This window comes from Pelophylax lessonae (genome assembly GCF_965119305.1).
Source record: "Pelophylax lessonae genome assembly, chromosome: 7".
Lineage (NCBI taxonomy): Eukaryota > Metazoa > Chordata > Amphibia > Anura > Ranidae > Pelophylax > Pelophylax lessonae.
The window spans coordinates 290,643,402-290,660,002 of NC_138774.1; the positions used below are offsets into that span (position 1 = coordinate 290,643,402).

At 43.6% G+C, this 16,601-nt stretch overlaps 1 protein-coding gene across 2 annotated transcripts in view; it reads right to left on the reverse strand.

The window, feature by feature from the left end:
- The window catches only part of ASTN2 (astrotactin 2), a 409,628-nt gene that overhangs the window by 235,081 nt on the left and 157,946 nt on the right, over positions 1-16,601 (reverse strand). For both annotated transcript variants that reach the window (XM_082263954.1, XM_082263953.1), the window contains one exon: positions 6,685-6,831. In XM_082263954.1, coding sequence (XP_082120080.1) covers positions 6,685-6,831 — 147 coding nt within the window. The remainder of the gene's footprint in view (positions 1-6,684; positions 6,832-16,601) is intronic.

Here is a 16,601-nt window from a genome sequence, read left to right on the forward strand (position 1 = left end):
CCAACCCAAGAGGGAGCTTGAGGAGGTGTAGGCATAGTCCCTGCTCTTGCCCCACTGCCTACCTAGTGCTGTCCTTGACAGATGTGTAAGCCCTCCCTATACTAGCCACTTTGCAAAATGCTTGCCAGAACCTGGGGGCAGAGTCACCTGGATGCAGCGTAGCCAATCGGAACACTGCCCCAGAAAACCAAGGGAACCATAGAGAAACTCAGTTCCTCTTGACTTCCTCTACAGCTTCCTCTCCAGTTGAGCGCCACCTACAGTGGGGTAAGCAGGCTTCACCTGCCTGCAGCAGACTGATGACATCATCTCACCCTAGTCAAAGTCACTGGACTGCAGCTCAAGCATGATAGTCATTACTTCTTTATGCAGAATTCCAACCCAATTCCAAAAAAGTTGGGACACTGTACAAATTGTGAGTAAAAAAGGAATAGACTAATTGGCAAATCTCATAAACTTATATTCTATTGACAATATAATATAGATAACTTATCAAATGTGGAAAGTGAGACATTTTGAAATGTCATGCCAAATATTGGCCCATTTTGGATTTCATGAGAGCTACACATTCCAAAAAAGTTGGGGCAGGTAGCAATAAGAGGCCGGAAAAGTTAAATGTACATATATGGAACAGCTGGAGGACCAATTTGCAACTTATTAGGTCAATTGGTAACATGATTGGGTATAAAAAGAGCCTCTGAGTGGCAGTGTTCCTCAGAAGTCAGGATGGGCAGAGGATCACCAATTCCCCCAATGCTGTGGGGAAAAATAATGGAGCAATATCAGAAAGGAGTTTCTCAGAGAAAAATTGCAAAGAGTTTGAAGTTATCATCATCTACAGTGCATAATATCATCCAAAGATTCAGAGAATCTGGAACAATCTCTGTGCGTAAGGGTCAAGGCCGGAAAACCATACTGGATGGCGGTGATCTTCGGGCCCTTAGACGGCACTGCATCACATGCAGGAATGCTACTGTAATGGAAATCACAACATGGGCTCAGGCATACTTCCAGAAAACATTGTCGGTGAACACAATCCACAGTGCCATTCACCGTTGCCGGCTAAAACACTATAGGCCAAAAAAGAAGCCATATCTAAACATGATCCAGAAGCGTAGGCGTTTTCTCTGGGCCAAGGCTCATTTAAAATGGTCTGTGGCAAAGTGGAAAAACTGTTCTGTGGTCAGACAAATCAAAATTTGAAGTTCTTTGTGGAAAACTGGGACATCATGTCATCCGGACTAAAGAGGACAAGGACAACTCAAGTTGTTATCAGCGCTCAGTTCAGAAGCCGGCATCTCTGATGGTATGGGGTGGCATGAGAGCGTGTGGCATGAGCAGCTTACACATCTGGAAAGGCACCATCAATGCTGAAAGGTATATCCAAGTTCGAGAACAACATATGCTCCCATCCAGACGTCGTCTCTTTCAGGGAAGACCTTGCATTTTCCAACATGACAATGCCAGACCACATACTGCATCAATTACAACATCATGGCTGCGTAGAAGAAGGATCCGGGTACTGAAATGGCCAGCCTGCAGTCCAGACCTTTCACTCATAGAAAACATTTGGTGCATCATAAAGAGGAAGATGTAACAAAGAAGACCTAAGACAGTTGAGCAACTAGAAGCCTGTATTAGACAAGAATGGGACAACATTCCTATTCCTAAACTTCAGCAACTTGTCTCCTCAGTCCCCAGACGTTTGCAGACTGTTATAAAAAGAATAGGGGAGGCCACACAGTGCTAAACATGGCCTTGTCCCAACTTTTTTGAGATGTGCTGATGCCATGAAATTTAAAATCAACTTATTTTTCCTTTAAAATGATACATTTTCTCAGTTTAAACATTTAATATGTCATCTATGTTGTATTCTGAATAAAATATAGAAATTTGAAACTTCCACATCATTGCATTCTGTTTTTATTCACAATTTGTCCAGCGTCCCAACTTTTTAGGAATCGGGTTTGTATGAAACATATTTCCGAAGATGTCTAAAGTTACTGAAAGTTCCACTTAATTTCCTGATGACTAAAATTGCCTTCCGGCGAAATCACTGGGATCCTCCACAGTTAAGGAGCCCTTCGGCGGTTTTAATTGCGTTTCCAAAAGGAGAAAATATACGGCATAACAACCACTGAGAATTAATGCTTTATAGACTCATATCGCTTGACAGTTCAGCATGTTGAGGAATAATGGGCAATCATTAAAAATAATTGTACAGAAAAGCCTAAGATAGGGAAAAGCTGATTACCTCCACAAGGCATGGCTGGCTGTGCGTTTCGCCGCACCTAGCATTAAACAATTGCTTTTATGTGTTTTCTGCAGCCTTTCTTGCTTTTATTTCGGGTAAATATCTGGAGTAGCATGTAGTTATTGTTCCATTAGTGTAGCACTGTACATTTTCTTCAGCAAAAAAACTTCGGCAATATCTTATTGTTAAAAGCCTACAATTTACCTTTGTTGCCGTGCCGCTGATTATAATGAGATTTCTGTCTGATATTTTATACGGGATATTTATAATATGTTAAACAAAGGCCATTTGCTGGGTCGTTTTGTGGTGAAGGAGACGCAGCTGATTGCACGGGAAAAAAAACGCTGATTTATAGGGCATCCAAAGACCTGCCAGTCGAAATTATAGTGCCCCGATACTGCAAGGTCCTTTCATAAAAAGACAAGTACCCCTTCGGCTTTCTCAGTTAATCAGAGTCAGGTAGATTGTAAAAAGAAGGGCGCCGAATGAAATTTAAAGCTGAACTTCACGCAGATATAAAATTAATATGGCTCTGTATTCATGAATATATTATTTAAAGCCTAGCTCCACATTTAACATCCCTTTTAAATAGTTTGCACGGGCCAAGCTGGCCCAAACGTATTTCCTGCACAGGTGCACTTGCTGGGGGCGCTCTGTATATACTGCATGTAGCCTCATCTATACAGTATACAGCGCCGGGTTCCAGCTGTGAGACTGGGACTTCCTGTCCCACTCCCAAAAGAAATGGAATCGGGCTGAGCGCTGCCCATCCATTCACTGGAAGATTTGTATTCTATGAATGAATACAAGGCTTCCTCTGATTGGCTGACTTAGATAAAAAGGGAAGGAGCGCCCGGTGTCCACAGAAATGTGACTTCTAAAATATACATGTAGCACCCTCCTAGGTAGGTGCTAGTGAGGACATGGCTCGGTTTGGCGGGGGGTGAGTGCAGCAACCTCCTAGGTAGGTGCTAGTGAGGACATGGCTTGGTTTGGTGGGGGGGTGAGTGTAGCAACCTCCTAGGCAGGTGCTAGTGAGGACATGGCTCGGTTTGGTGGGGGGTGAGTGTAGCAACCTCCTAGGTAGGTGCTAGTGAGGACATGGCTCGGTTTGGTGGGGGGTGAGTGTAGCAACCTCCTAGGTAGGTGCTAGTGAGGACATGGCTCGGTTTGGTGGGGGGTGAGTGTAGCAACCTCCTAGGTAGGTGTTTGTGAGGACATGGCTCGGTTTGGCAGGGGGTGAGTGTAGCAACGTCCTAGGTAGGTGCTAGTGAAGACATGGCTTGGTTTGGCGGGGGTGAGTGTAGCACACTCCTAGGTAGATGCTAGTGAGGACATGGCTCGGTTTGGCGGGGGGTGAGTGTAGCACCCTCCTAGGTAGGTGCTAGTGGGGACATGGCTCGGTTTGGTGGGGGGTGAGTGTAGCAACCTCCTAGGTAGGTGTTTGTGAGGACATGGCTCGGTTTGGCAGGGGGTGAGTGTAGCAACGTCCTAGGTAGGTGCTAGTGAAGACATGGCTTGGTTTGGCGGGGGTGAGTGTAGCAACCTCCAAGGTAGGTGTTAGTGAGGACATGGCTCGGTTTGGTGGGGGGTGAGTGTAGCAATCTCCTAGGTAGGTGCTAGTGAGGACATGGCTCGGTTTGGTGGGGGGGTGAGTGTAGCAACATCCTAGGTAGGTGCTAGTGAGTGATTATAGTTTTTGGCTCTGTCTGCCTATCAGAGGAGCAGCAGGCAAATTCTATATTCTATTCTATTCTATAGAGAGCAGGATCTATGAGTTAGGTCTGCTCATGGTGCTCAGTTTGTGATTTGATCTGGTCTAGGGAGTATTCACACTGGTCCAATAGGGAGGCATATTGGACAGTGGGGGAAATCTGACCAATGGGTACACAGGCTTTTATCCAGCTCCAGTGATTGGCACAGATTGATTGTGTTGGTGCATTGTGGGATGTGGTATAAAAGCCAGTAGCACATGTGCTGCGGGGTCTTTGGCTGGTGAGCAGAGTACCGGAGGGAGGGTGGTTGCTGCCTCCTCTGTAGCAGTGGCATGTGGTCACAGGCAGTCGGCCTGGGGACCAGAAGGAAGGAGCTGAACCCAGAGGTCAAGGAGAGCTGACTGAGGGGCTAGGGACACTGGAGACCCTCAAAACAGTATTGTGGGTACAGGGGATCGTGTCTAGGGGCCTGAACTGAGGGGGGCCACCCCGGTGTAGGCTAGTCAGAGGACTGATGTCAACAAGTGTATCCCGAAGATAATTCATCCTAACAAGTCACCCAAACAGAGACTTCATTCTAAATTCATCTAAGTGGCAAGGTGAATCGGCAGCCTGGCTGCATCTTCAGACAGGAGTCCTCATCTAATGTGAACAGTTCAAGTTGGAGTATCCCACCCTTCCCTTCTCCCATCCCTAAATTAAATAAAACCACAAAAAAACTACATCCCCTAGAACAGTGATGGCGAACCTTGGCACCCCAGAGGTTTTGGAACTACATTTCCAAAAATAAATACTGATTTTAACTTGTAAACATGTGTCAGAAATAGGCCCGGTCCTTAATGTAAGGGGAACTCTGATGGGGATATTCGGCATAAAGGGGACTATCTGGGGACATCTGAAGTAAGGGAGACTTTGATTGGGACATTGATATAAGGGGTACTCTGATGGGGACATTTGATGTTAGGGGGATTCTGATAGGGCAATTGATGTAAGGGGGCACTCTTGTGTGAACAGTTTATGTAAGAGGGAACTCTGATGGGGACAATGGTTATAAGGGGCACTCATATGGGGACAACTGAGGTAAAAGGGCACTCTGATGGGACACCTGATGTAAGGGGGCACTCTGATGAGGACATCGAAAGTAAGGGGGCACTCTGATGGGGACATTTGATGTTAGGGGGATTCTAATAGGGCAATTGATGCAAGGGGGCACTCTGGTGTGAACAGTTTATGTAAGAGGGAACTCTGATGGGGACATTGATATAAGGGGCACTCTGATGGACATTTGATGATAGGGGGACTCTGATGGGGCAATTGATGTAAGGGGCACTCTGGCGTGAAGTGTTTATGTAAGGGGTCACTCTGATGAGGACTCATATGGGGACAATTGATGTAAGGGGGCACTCTGATGAGAACAATTGATATAAGGTGCACTCATATGGGAACAATTGATGTAAGGGGGCATCTGAAGTAAGGGAGACTTTGATTGGGACATTAAGTGGTACTCTGATGGGGACATTTGATGGAAAGGGGATTCTGATAGGGCAATTGATGTAAGGGGGCACTCTGGTGTGAACAGTTTATGTAGGAGGGAACTCTGATGGGGGCAATTGTTATAAGGGGCACTCATATGGGGACAACTGATGTAAAAGGGCACTCTGATGGGACACCTGATATAAGGGGGAACTCTGATGGGGACATCTAAAGTAAGGGGGCACTCTGATTGATGGGGACATTTGATGATAGGGGGACTCTGATGGGGCAATTGATGTAAGGGACACTCTGGCGAGAAGAGTTTGTTAGGGGGCACTCTGATGAGGACTCATATGGAGACAATTAATGTAAGGGGGCACTCTGATGAGCACTCATATGGGGACAATTGATGTAAGGGGGCACTCTGATGGGAAACCTGATCTAAGGGTCACTCTGATGGGGAAATTTGATAATAGGGGGACTCTGATGGGGCAATAGATGTAAGGGCGTGAAGAGTTTATGTAAGGATTCTGCACTCTGATGAGGACTCATATGGGGACAATTGATGTAAGGGGGCACTCTGATGAGGACAATTGATATAAGGTGGACTCATATGGGGTCAATTGATATAAGGTGCACTCATATGGGGACAATTAATGTAAGGGGGCACTCTGATGAGGACATTTGAAGTAAGGAGGCACTCTGATGGGGACATTTGATGTTAGAGGGACACTGATGAGGACAACTGATGTAAGGGGCACTCATACTGTATAGGGACAACAGATGTAAAGGGGCACTGTGATGGGACACCTGGTGAAAAAGGCACTCTGTGGGGCATCCTGATGTAAAGAAGGGCTCTGATGAGAACTCTCGAAGTAAAAGGGGACTCTGATAATCCTAATCGAATGACAGCCTAATACATACTAGGGTTCCTGTTTAACTCCTGCACTGCCTCTGCACTATCTGTCAGATGTTACTCCTGAGTAGTAACTGGTAGCATAGAGGTATGTCCAGTGAGCAGGGAATACTGGTTTCCTGCATCTTGGTCCCACTATTGGCATTATGCCCCCTGACTTTTATTATTGCACCCCCAGATCAGATTGGCTAGATCCAGCCCTGCAGGCACTATCCAATGAGAGGTCAGTCAGCCACAGCTCAAGGAACCCCAACAACCTCTTAAGGAACCCTGGTTGAGAATGGCTGGTGTAGAACCTGACTCTGATGTTCCCTCCACTCTCTCACCATCGGCGATGAAATGCTCTGGCACATGTAGTGTGACCTTCACTGTAAGTGGGCAGGATATTTGCGACCCACACACCACAGCCAAGACGCAGGCACTCACCCCGACCAATGTCAGGGCTGTTCGGCTCAGCGGACTCTTCAAGGCACCTGCAATTAAGAACAGGAGAAAAAAAAAAATAAGATATTTAGTAATGCCATAAAACACAGTAGATATAGCAGGAAATAAAATGAGTACTGGGTTGAAATATAATCATCTTTATTGATTCATGGCCTGTTCACCTTCAATTATTTTGCATTTTGTGCCAAGGCAAAGCAGATATAAAATGTTCTGAAATACAGTATATGAGGTTTTTTTTTTTTTTTCAACTTAAAGTGCTTATTATTTCAAAGAGTATAAAAAGCCAAAACTTTTTTAGTTTTGGATAGAGTAAGATCTCCGGCCAAGTTTTTTTTTTTTTTGCTTGGGAGGCAGGAAGATGGATATTGGAACCCAAAGGTTATCTTATTGATATCAGAATTTGAGGTGGTATTTGGACAGTTTATTTGGACTCATGACAAAAGATTTCCACAAGAACAAGAAAAAGTTTGGGACTTTGTATGAGGCACTGCCTATCAACGACTAGATGACTCCATCCCTTTTATCCCCCCCCCCCTTTTTTTTCTTTGAAAAGATTTCCACAGTTTCCTTGACTTGTGTCTAAATTAACCTGAAATCGAAGCAACACACAAGGAATGATGAGGGGTGCACTGAAAGTAATGCAAACGTGGGCATAACGTCCATGTTGGTAGAGTAACTCTTCTATAATAATTCTTCTTCCTTTTCATTGCCAGTAAATAATGGGTTCCAAGCAGAAGCAACATGTCATCATTGAGTTATTGACAAAGGAGAGGTCTAACACCCACAGAAGGCTACAGAATTTTTACAGAGATGACACCATTGACAAGAGTCACCAATGGCAGGACATTGCTCTTGTCAATGGTGTAATTTCCTTAAACATTCTGTAGACTTCTGTAGAAGTCCCAACAGCCTGCACCCCTCCTGTGTCTTCATTGAGTTCTTGACAAAGGATGGGTGTAGGCTGTCCAACATCCACAGAGGGCTACAAAATGTTTACAGAGATGACACCATTGACAAGAGTCACTAATGGCAGGACATTGCTCTTGTCAATGGTGTCATCTCCTTAAACATTCTGTAGACTCCAGTAGATGTCCGACAGCCTGCACCCCTCCTGTGTCGTCATTGAATTCTCGAGAAAGGATGGGCGTAGGCTGTTCGATATCCACAGAAGGCTACAGAATGTTTACAGAGATTACACCAATGGCAGGACATTGCTCTTGTCAATGGTGTCATCTCCTTAAACATTCTGTAGACTTCTGTAGATGTCCGACAGCCTGCACCCCTCCTGTGTCATCATTGAGTTCTCCACAAAGGATGGGCATAGGCTGTCCAACATCCACAGAAGGCTACAGAATGTTTACAGAGATTACACCATAGACAAGAGTCATAAATGGCAGGACATTGCTCTTGTCAATGAGGTCATCACCATAAACATTCTGTAGACTTCTGTAGATGTCCAACAGCCTGCACCCCTCCTGTGTCGTCATTGAGTTCTCCACAAAGGATGGGCATAGGCTGTCCAACGTCCACAGAAGGTTACAGAATGTTTACAGAGATTACACCATAGACAAGATTCATCAATGGCAGGACATTGCTCTTGTCAATGAGGTCATCACCATAAACATTCTGTAGACTTCTGTAGATGTCCGACAGCCTGCACCCCTCCTGTGTCGTCATTGAGTTCTCCACAAAGGATGGGCATAGGCTGTCCGATATCCACAGAATTTACTAATTTACTCCCTGGTCATCTCTCTTTATTAACAGCATTATTGCTATGCTATGTAAAAAGGCCCATAGCAGGGATGTATACATTGATTACAACAAAATCATTTTTTTCAAAACTAAAGAACTAACACTGGTTAAAAGAAAAAAAAACGTTACATCTTTGTCTAGAGATTACATTAAAAATAAAATAATTATTGTAAGACAATAGTGCAAAAAATAAAAAATAAATAATAATAATCTAGTTTGCCCCCCACCCAAACAAAATATAATTAAAAAACGTTTTTCTGTAAAGATTATGTTGAAAATACATTTTTTGTCAGACAAAAATTTCTGTACCCCCCCCCCCCCCAAAAAAAAAGAAAAAAGGAATATAAATAGTTTATCCTAATTAATGACAAAATTATACATAACCAGCCTAACTAAACAGGCCCATAGCAGGGATGTATAAATAAATTACAACAAAATTACTTTTTCCAACACTAAAACTGGTAAAAAAAATAACATTTTGATACATCTCTTTGTCTAAGACTCCATTCACACTAGTCCGACTTGGACTGCGACTTGTCAGCCTGACAAGTCGCGGTCCGTCGCTCTCCCATTGTGTGGTACAGGAGCCGTTCTAATAGGAGCGACACAAGTCGCTCCGACTTATGAAAAAGGGTCCTGTACTTCTTCGGGGCGACCTGGAGCGACTTGCATAGACATTCATTTTAGGATGTCCGTGCAAGTCGTGCCGAAGTCGCGGTGCACGCGACTTCACAGGTCGCCCCGAGAGTCGTGCCGCTGCAGTGTGAACCGAGACTGGTTACATTGAAAATCAAAAAAAAAAAAAAAAAGGATTCAATACTTTGTTATCCTAATTAATGACAATATTATCAAAAAATAAATGTACCCATAGCAAGAATGTAACTATTGATTACAACAAATTTATGTCTTCCAAAACCAACACCGGTCAAAAGAAGAAAAAAAAAATTTCTTGCATCTTGTTACATTGAAAAGAATCTAAGATAATATTCCAAAAAAAAAAATTGTCCCCCCCCCCTCCCCTCCAGAAAAAAATGTACTCAATACTTTATCTTAATTATTGACAAAATTATCTCTAACGAACCTGGCCCAAAGCATGTAAAAATTAATTAAACATTTTTTTATTTTTATTCTTTTTTTAGATAATATAATTGTATTTATTATCCAATGATTGACATATTGATACTGGAGGTAGAATTGTAGTATTTATTGGATTCTCTCCTTTTAATTTGTAATATACGTATTTGTGTTTGAAAACCTTTTTGAAAGATCAATAAAAAGTAAACATCGATCAAGTCCACAAGGGGCAAAACAATGTAAGTGTTCAAGTGGTTAAATTATGTGGCATGGACAACTCTTATGTGAAGACAAATTACAAATATATTTGCATAAATTCAGTTTTTTTGTGAACATGTACTTTCTATTTCTTTACAAATAACAGTAAATTCTCACAGTAAATACCAGCAAGGCTGCTTTATTTTGGTCTCTGGGATTACGTATAAAGTTATCTTTTGCTCCATAGCTAATCTTTCTAGTCCATAATCCTGCTGTCTAGTTTTAGTTTTGATCATATCAATCCGGTGTAACAGTTATCTTCTAACATATGCTTCAAAAACACCCCAAATCTCCAGTTTCGTTGTCATTCACTGCAAAAAAAAGTCTTCCTAATCCCATTTTCTTGACCTAGTTTAGTAAATCAAAGGGATAGCTTCCAATTGTATCTCTGCTGTCCTCAAAACCATTCCAAATTCACTACTGGCAGGTTAGAAGCCCTTTAACACAAGAGAATATGAAGGTAAAAACTACACACATATATATATATATGTGTGTAGGGGGCTCCAAAGGGGCAGTTTACTGTCCTTCAGGCTTTAGGGGGGGCAGACTGTGGTCAGTGGGAGTAGAAAATGCCCAAACGTCAATGGGCTTAAACAATGCCCCATCATTGGTTTTAGTATGAGGATCAGTGCCCCATTCCTGGTATAAGTAGAGGAAATCGTGTCCCATTGTTGGCATCGGTTTGTATTAGTGAAAAGAACAGTGCCTCAAGGGCCGGATAAAAGCAGGCAAAGGTCCACATCCAGCCCTAGTTTGGAGACCACTGCTCTCTATATACCAACGTTTGTGGACCTATATGAGCTTGTTGGATATCCCATTCCAAAACCATGGGTATTGGTATAGAGTTGACCACCTCCACCTTTGCAGCTATAATAACCTCCACTCTTCTGGGAAAGCTTTTTACAAGATGTTGGAGCGTGTCTGTGGAAAGTTGTGTCCATTCAGCCAATGGAGTATTTGTGAGGTAACTTCTGCCACACCAAACTGGTGAACCCATGTCTCTATGGACCTAGTTTTATACACAGGGAGCAGTCATGCTGGAGAAAGGACTTCCACTACATTGTTACCACATGGTTGGAAGCACAATGGTCCGAATGTACTTGTATATTGTAATATTACCATAAACCTTCAGTAGGGTTGAGGTCAGGACTCTGTGAAGGACTCCCGAGTTCCTCCACACCAAACTTTTCAACCCATGTCATTATGCAGCTGGCTTTAGAACAAAAAAAGCACCACACTGTTACAGGTTTGATGTTGGCGAAGACCTGGCTCGCAATCAGTGTGTCGATGAAGCCCAAAGGTGTTGAGGTCAGGGCTCTGTGTAGGCCACTTGAGTTCCTCCATACCAAGCTGGTCAACCCATGTTTTTATGGATTTGGCATTGTACATGGGAAGTGGTCATGCTGGAGCAAAAAAAGGACCTTTACCAAACTGTTACCACAAGGTTGGAAGCACAATTGTCTAAAATATATTTGAATGCTATAGTCTTAACACAACTCTTCAGTAGAGTTGTAGTTGGGGCTCTGTGAAGGACTCTTGAGTTCCGCCACACCAAACTGGTGAACCCATGTCTCTATGGACCTGGCATTATACACAGGGAGGAGTCATGCAGGAGAAAGGACTTTTACTACACTGTTACCACAAGGTTGGAAGCACAATGGTCCAAATGTATTTGTATATTGTAATATTAACATAAACCTTCAGTTGAGGTCAGGACTCTGTGAAGGACTCCCAAATTCCTCCGCACCAAACTTATCCACCCATGTCTTTTAGCAGCTGGCTTTGTACACGATAAATGGTCATGTTAGAAAAAAAAAAGCACCACACTGTTACAAGTTTGATGTTGGAGAAGACCTGGCTCGCAATCAGTGTTTTAATAAAGCCCAAAGGTGTTGAGGTCAGGGCTCTGTGTAGGCCACTTGGAATTCCTCCATACCTAGCTGCTCATCCCATGTCTTTATGGATTTGGCGTTGTACATGGGAAGTGGTCATGCTGGAGCAAAAAAAAAGACCAAACTGGTACCGCAAGGTTGGCACAATTGTCTAAAATGCCTTTGTAGGCTGTAGTATCAACACAACCCGTTAGTAGATTTGTAACTTGGGCTCTGTGAAGGACTCAAGTTCCTCTACATCAAACTGGTAAGCCTATGTCTTTATGAATCTGGCTTTGTACACAGGGAGGAGTCATGCTGATTAAAGGACCTTAACCAAAAGTTATGTAAAATGTCTTTAAATGCTGTAGTATTAACACATCTCTTCACTAGAGTTGTGGTCTGGGCTCTGTGAAGGACTGTCGAGTTCCTCCACACCAAACTGGTCAACCCATGCCCTTCAGTAGAGTTGTGGTTTGGGCTCTGTGAAGGACTCTCAAGTTCCTCCACACCAAACTGGTCAACCCATGCCCTTCAGTAGAGTTGTGGTTTGGGCTCTAAGAAGTACTCTCGAGTTCCTCCACACCAAACTGGTCAACCCATGCCCTTCAGTAGAGTTGTGGTTTGGGCTCTAAGAAGTACTCTCGAGTTCCTCCACACCAAACTGGTCAACCCATGCCCTTCAGTAGAGTTGTGGTTTGGGCTCTGTGAAGGACTCTCGAGTTCCTCCACACCAAACTGGTCAACCCATGCCCTTCAGTAGAGTTGTGGTTTGGGCTCTGTGAAGGACTCTCGAGTTCCTCCACACCAAACTGGTCAACCCATGTCTTTATGGACCTGGCTTTGTACACAGGGGCACAGTCATGCTGAAATAAAAAAGGGTCTTCACCAAACTGTTACCACAAGATTTGAGGCGCACAATTGTCTCAAATGTTTTAGCGTTAACCTTCATTACCCTTCATTGAAAACACCCAAACTCAATAATTTGGAGGGGGCCCATAGACTTTGACCATAAAATGTATTTAGAATTAAAAGATGGCATATCAATGAAGGAATTTCATATGAGCATACTGTCTCTGATAAAGCAGTCAACTCCAGATCACTTTACAGATGGACAGTACAGCCTGCAGCCTATATGAATGAACCCCTAAAGTGGTTTGGTTTGCTCTTCAGAGAGCCCGCTTTAACCCCTTGAAGCCATCACTAGAGTGCCACAATTGCATGTGGTTGAGGGGCACTTGCAGAGCGGCCCCATTCGGCTTGATGCCAGATAGCACAGCATACCTTAGGAGACCTAGTGGAGTCCATGCCTTGATGGGTCAGGGCTGTTTTGGTGGCAAATGGGGGACCTGCCCAATGGTAGGTGAATGTAATGTTATGGTTAATTGGTGTACATAGACAGTGAAAAATAAAGGTTTAAAAAAAAAAAAAAAAAAAAAGTAAACAATAAGGATCAAATACAAAAACCTAAAAAAAAGTAAAATAAGTTTCCAATAGTACATGCTCCCTAAGGAAACAAAAAATTATGCGCAAAGAAAAAAAAGGAGATCTTCTTTTCCCAGCAAATTTTACCTAAGTATTATATGAGGGAAAGAGTTTTGGCTCTGGTAAAATTTCGAAAATTGTAAAATCAATTCTATTGTTGTGAAATCAATTTCCTCTGAAATCACAGCACTTATCCCTAGTTCTGAGATTTCTGTGTTATTCCCAGACAGTCTGTCTTCTGGATTTGTTGACTTGCCAGCCATCTGGTCTTCTATGTGTGTGCATATACAGCATCTCACAAAAGTGAGTACACCCCTCACGTTTTTGTAAATATTTTATTCTATCTTTTCATGTGACAACACTGAAGACATGACACTTTGCTACAATGTAAAGTAGTGAGTGTACAGCTTGTATAACAGTGTAAATTTGCTGTCCCCTCAAAGTAACTCAGCACACAGCCATTAATGTTTAAACTGCTGGCAACAAAAGTGAGTACACCCCTAAGTGAAACTGTCAAAATTGGGCCCAATTAGCCATTTTCCTTCCCCGGTGTCATGTGACTCGTTACTCATACTGGTCACTGGATGTTCAGAATGGCACCTCATGACAAAGAACTCTCTAAGGATCTGAAAAAAAGAATTGTTGCTCTACATAAAGATGGCCTAGGCTATAAGAAGATTGCCAAGACCCTGAAACTGAGCTGCAGCATGGTGGCCAAGATCAAACAGCAGTTTAACAGGACAGGTTCCACTAACAGGCCTTGCCATGGTCGACCAAAGAAGGTGAGTGCACATGCTCAGCGTCATATCCAGAGGTTGTCTTTGGGAAATAGATGCCCATTGCTGCTGAGGTTGGAAGGAGTGGGGGGTCAGCCTGTCAGTGCTCAGACCATACGCTGCACACTGCATCAAATTGGTCTGCATGGCTGTTGTCCCAGAAGGAAGCCTCTTCTAATGATGATGCCCAAGAAAGCCTGCAAACAGTTTGCTGAAGACAAGCAGACTAAGGACATGGATTACTGGAACCATGTCCTGTGGTCTGATGAGACCAAGATAAACTTATTTGGTTCAGATGGTGTCAGGCGTGTGTGGCGGCAACCAGGTGAGGAGCGCAAAAACAAGTGTGTCTTCCTACAGTCAGGCATGGTGGTGGGAGTGTCATGGTCTGGGGCTGCATGAGTGCTGCTGGCACTGGGGAGCTACAGTTCATTGAGGGAACCATGAATGCCAACATGTACTGTGACATACTGAAGCAGAGCATGATCCCCTCCCTTTGGAGACTGGGCCGCAGGGCAATATTCCAACATAACCACCCCAAACACACCTCCAAGATGACCACTGCCTTGCTAATGAAGCTGAGGGTAAAGGTGATGGACTGGCCAAGCATGTCTCCAGACCTAAACCCTATTGAGCATCTGTGGGGCATCCTCAAACAGAAGGTGGAGGAGCGCAAGGTCTCTAACATCCACCAACTCTGTGATGTCATCATGGAGGAGGGGAAGAGGACTCCAGTGGAAACCTGTGAAGCTCTGGTAAACTCCATGCCCAAGAGGGTCAATGCAGTGCTGGAAAATAATGGTGGCCACACAAAATATTGACACTTTGGGTCCGGTTTGGACATTTTCACTTAGGGGTGTACTTACTTTTGTTGCCAGTGGTTTAGACATTAACGGCTGTGTGTGGAGTTATTTTGAGGGGACAGCAAATTTACACTGTTATACAAGCTGTACACTCACTACTTTACATTGTAGCAAAGTGTCATTTCTTCAGTGTTGTCACATGAAAAGATAAAATAAAATATTTACAGAAATGTGAGGGGTGTACTCACTTTTGTGAGATACTGTATATGCACACACACATAGAAGACCAGATGGCTGGCAAGTCAACAAATCCAGAAGGCAGACTGTCTGGGAATAGCACAGAAATCTCAGAGAGAGAGAGCGAGAGATATTGTATCTCACAAAAGTGAGTACACCCCTCACATAGTTATATATATATATATATATATATATATATATATATATATATATATATATATATATATATATATAGAGAGAGAGAGAGAGAGAGAGATAGATATATACCAGATGCAGCTGTTTTGGGTCCTATCCAGAAAAAAGGGCTGCCCCCCCCCCCCTACTTCTCCCTTCTGCTGTTTGCAAAACAAGATGAATTTCACCTATATCATGCCCCCTAGTGACTGCTTTGGGTCATTCAAACTGCGTGCGTGCTCCTGGCTCCAGCTAATCTTATTTGTTGTTATTCCAGGTGATACAAACTCTGCATGTCAACATTTCTCAATCCCCTTCTCTAGCTGAGCACATTGCCCACCCGTGGAGTTTGAACAGCCCGGAGCATTTGCTACTAAGGTTAGCTGAAGCCGGGAGAGGATGCACTGTGCAGTTTGAGCAGCCCAGGTTGGCCACTGGGGGGTGCAATATAGTGGAATTCAGCCCATGCTGCAAATGAGAAGACAGAGCAGCATGGGGGGGGGGGCCTTCCTGGAGGACCCAAAACAGCTGTATATGGAATGGGATGACCTACACCATTTCTAGCTATGATATGTACTATTCATTGGATATAGAATTGCATAGGGGATTTTCTAAAACTCTTCCTGAATGGCGAACTTACACTTTAGACAAAAATGAATGCAGCTCTGCGATCATTATAACATTATTAAGTGTATTTTTAAATGCAAGTAGTGTAAGTGCTTGGATCGGACCTGGTGCCAGTCCCCGTATAGCATAACTGGAGTGTGCAAGGAAGAAACAGTACAAAGATCCAATCAGGTCATGTGTTGACTTGAAGACAGAACAATGATAGAAGAAAGGAAAGTGACAGAGAAATTAGCTTATCACTGTACTGCTTCTCCTTGTCTCTCGCTGTCAAGATATAGGTTGGGGGTTGTTCTGGGATGACTTGGGCTCAAAAGCAGTAGGCTGAATCAGCTCATGTAATGTGCAATGAGCATTCTGATAGGAGGAGAAAGCAGAGTGACAGAGAAATGAGCCCAAAACTGTGCTGCTTTTTTCATTGTCGAGATATAAGTTGGGGGCTGGTCCGGGATGACTTGGACTCAGAAGTAGTAGATTGATCACAGTGCTGCTTCTCCTTTCACTGTTGAGATATAGGCTAGGGGTGGGTTCAGGATGACTTAAGCCTCGTACACACGCGTCGCAAATTGGCAGGGAATTTTCGTCTGACGACGATCTGCTGATTTTCGGCTTGTTAGTATGATGCTTCCGACAACCAACTCCGACTTTTCGGCCGAAAAAAATCTGGTGTGCAGGCTATAAAATTTTTGTCCGCCATCAAAACACGGCCGATTTTCGTGCAGTCAGTACAGATTTCGACAGGGAA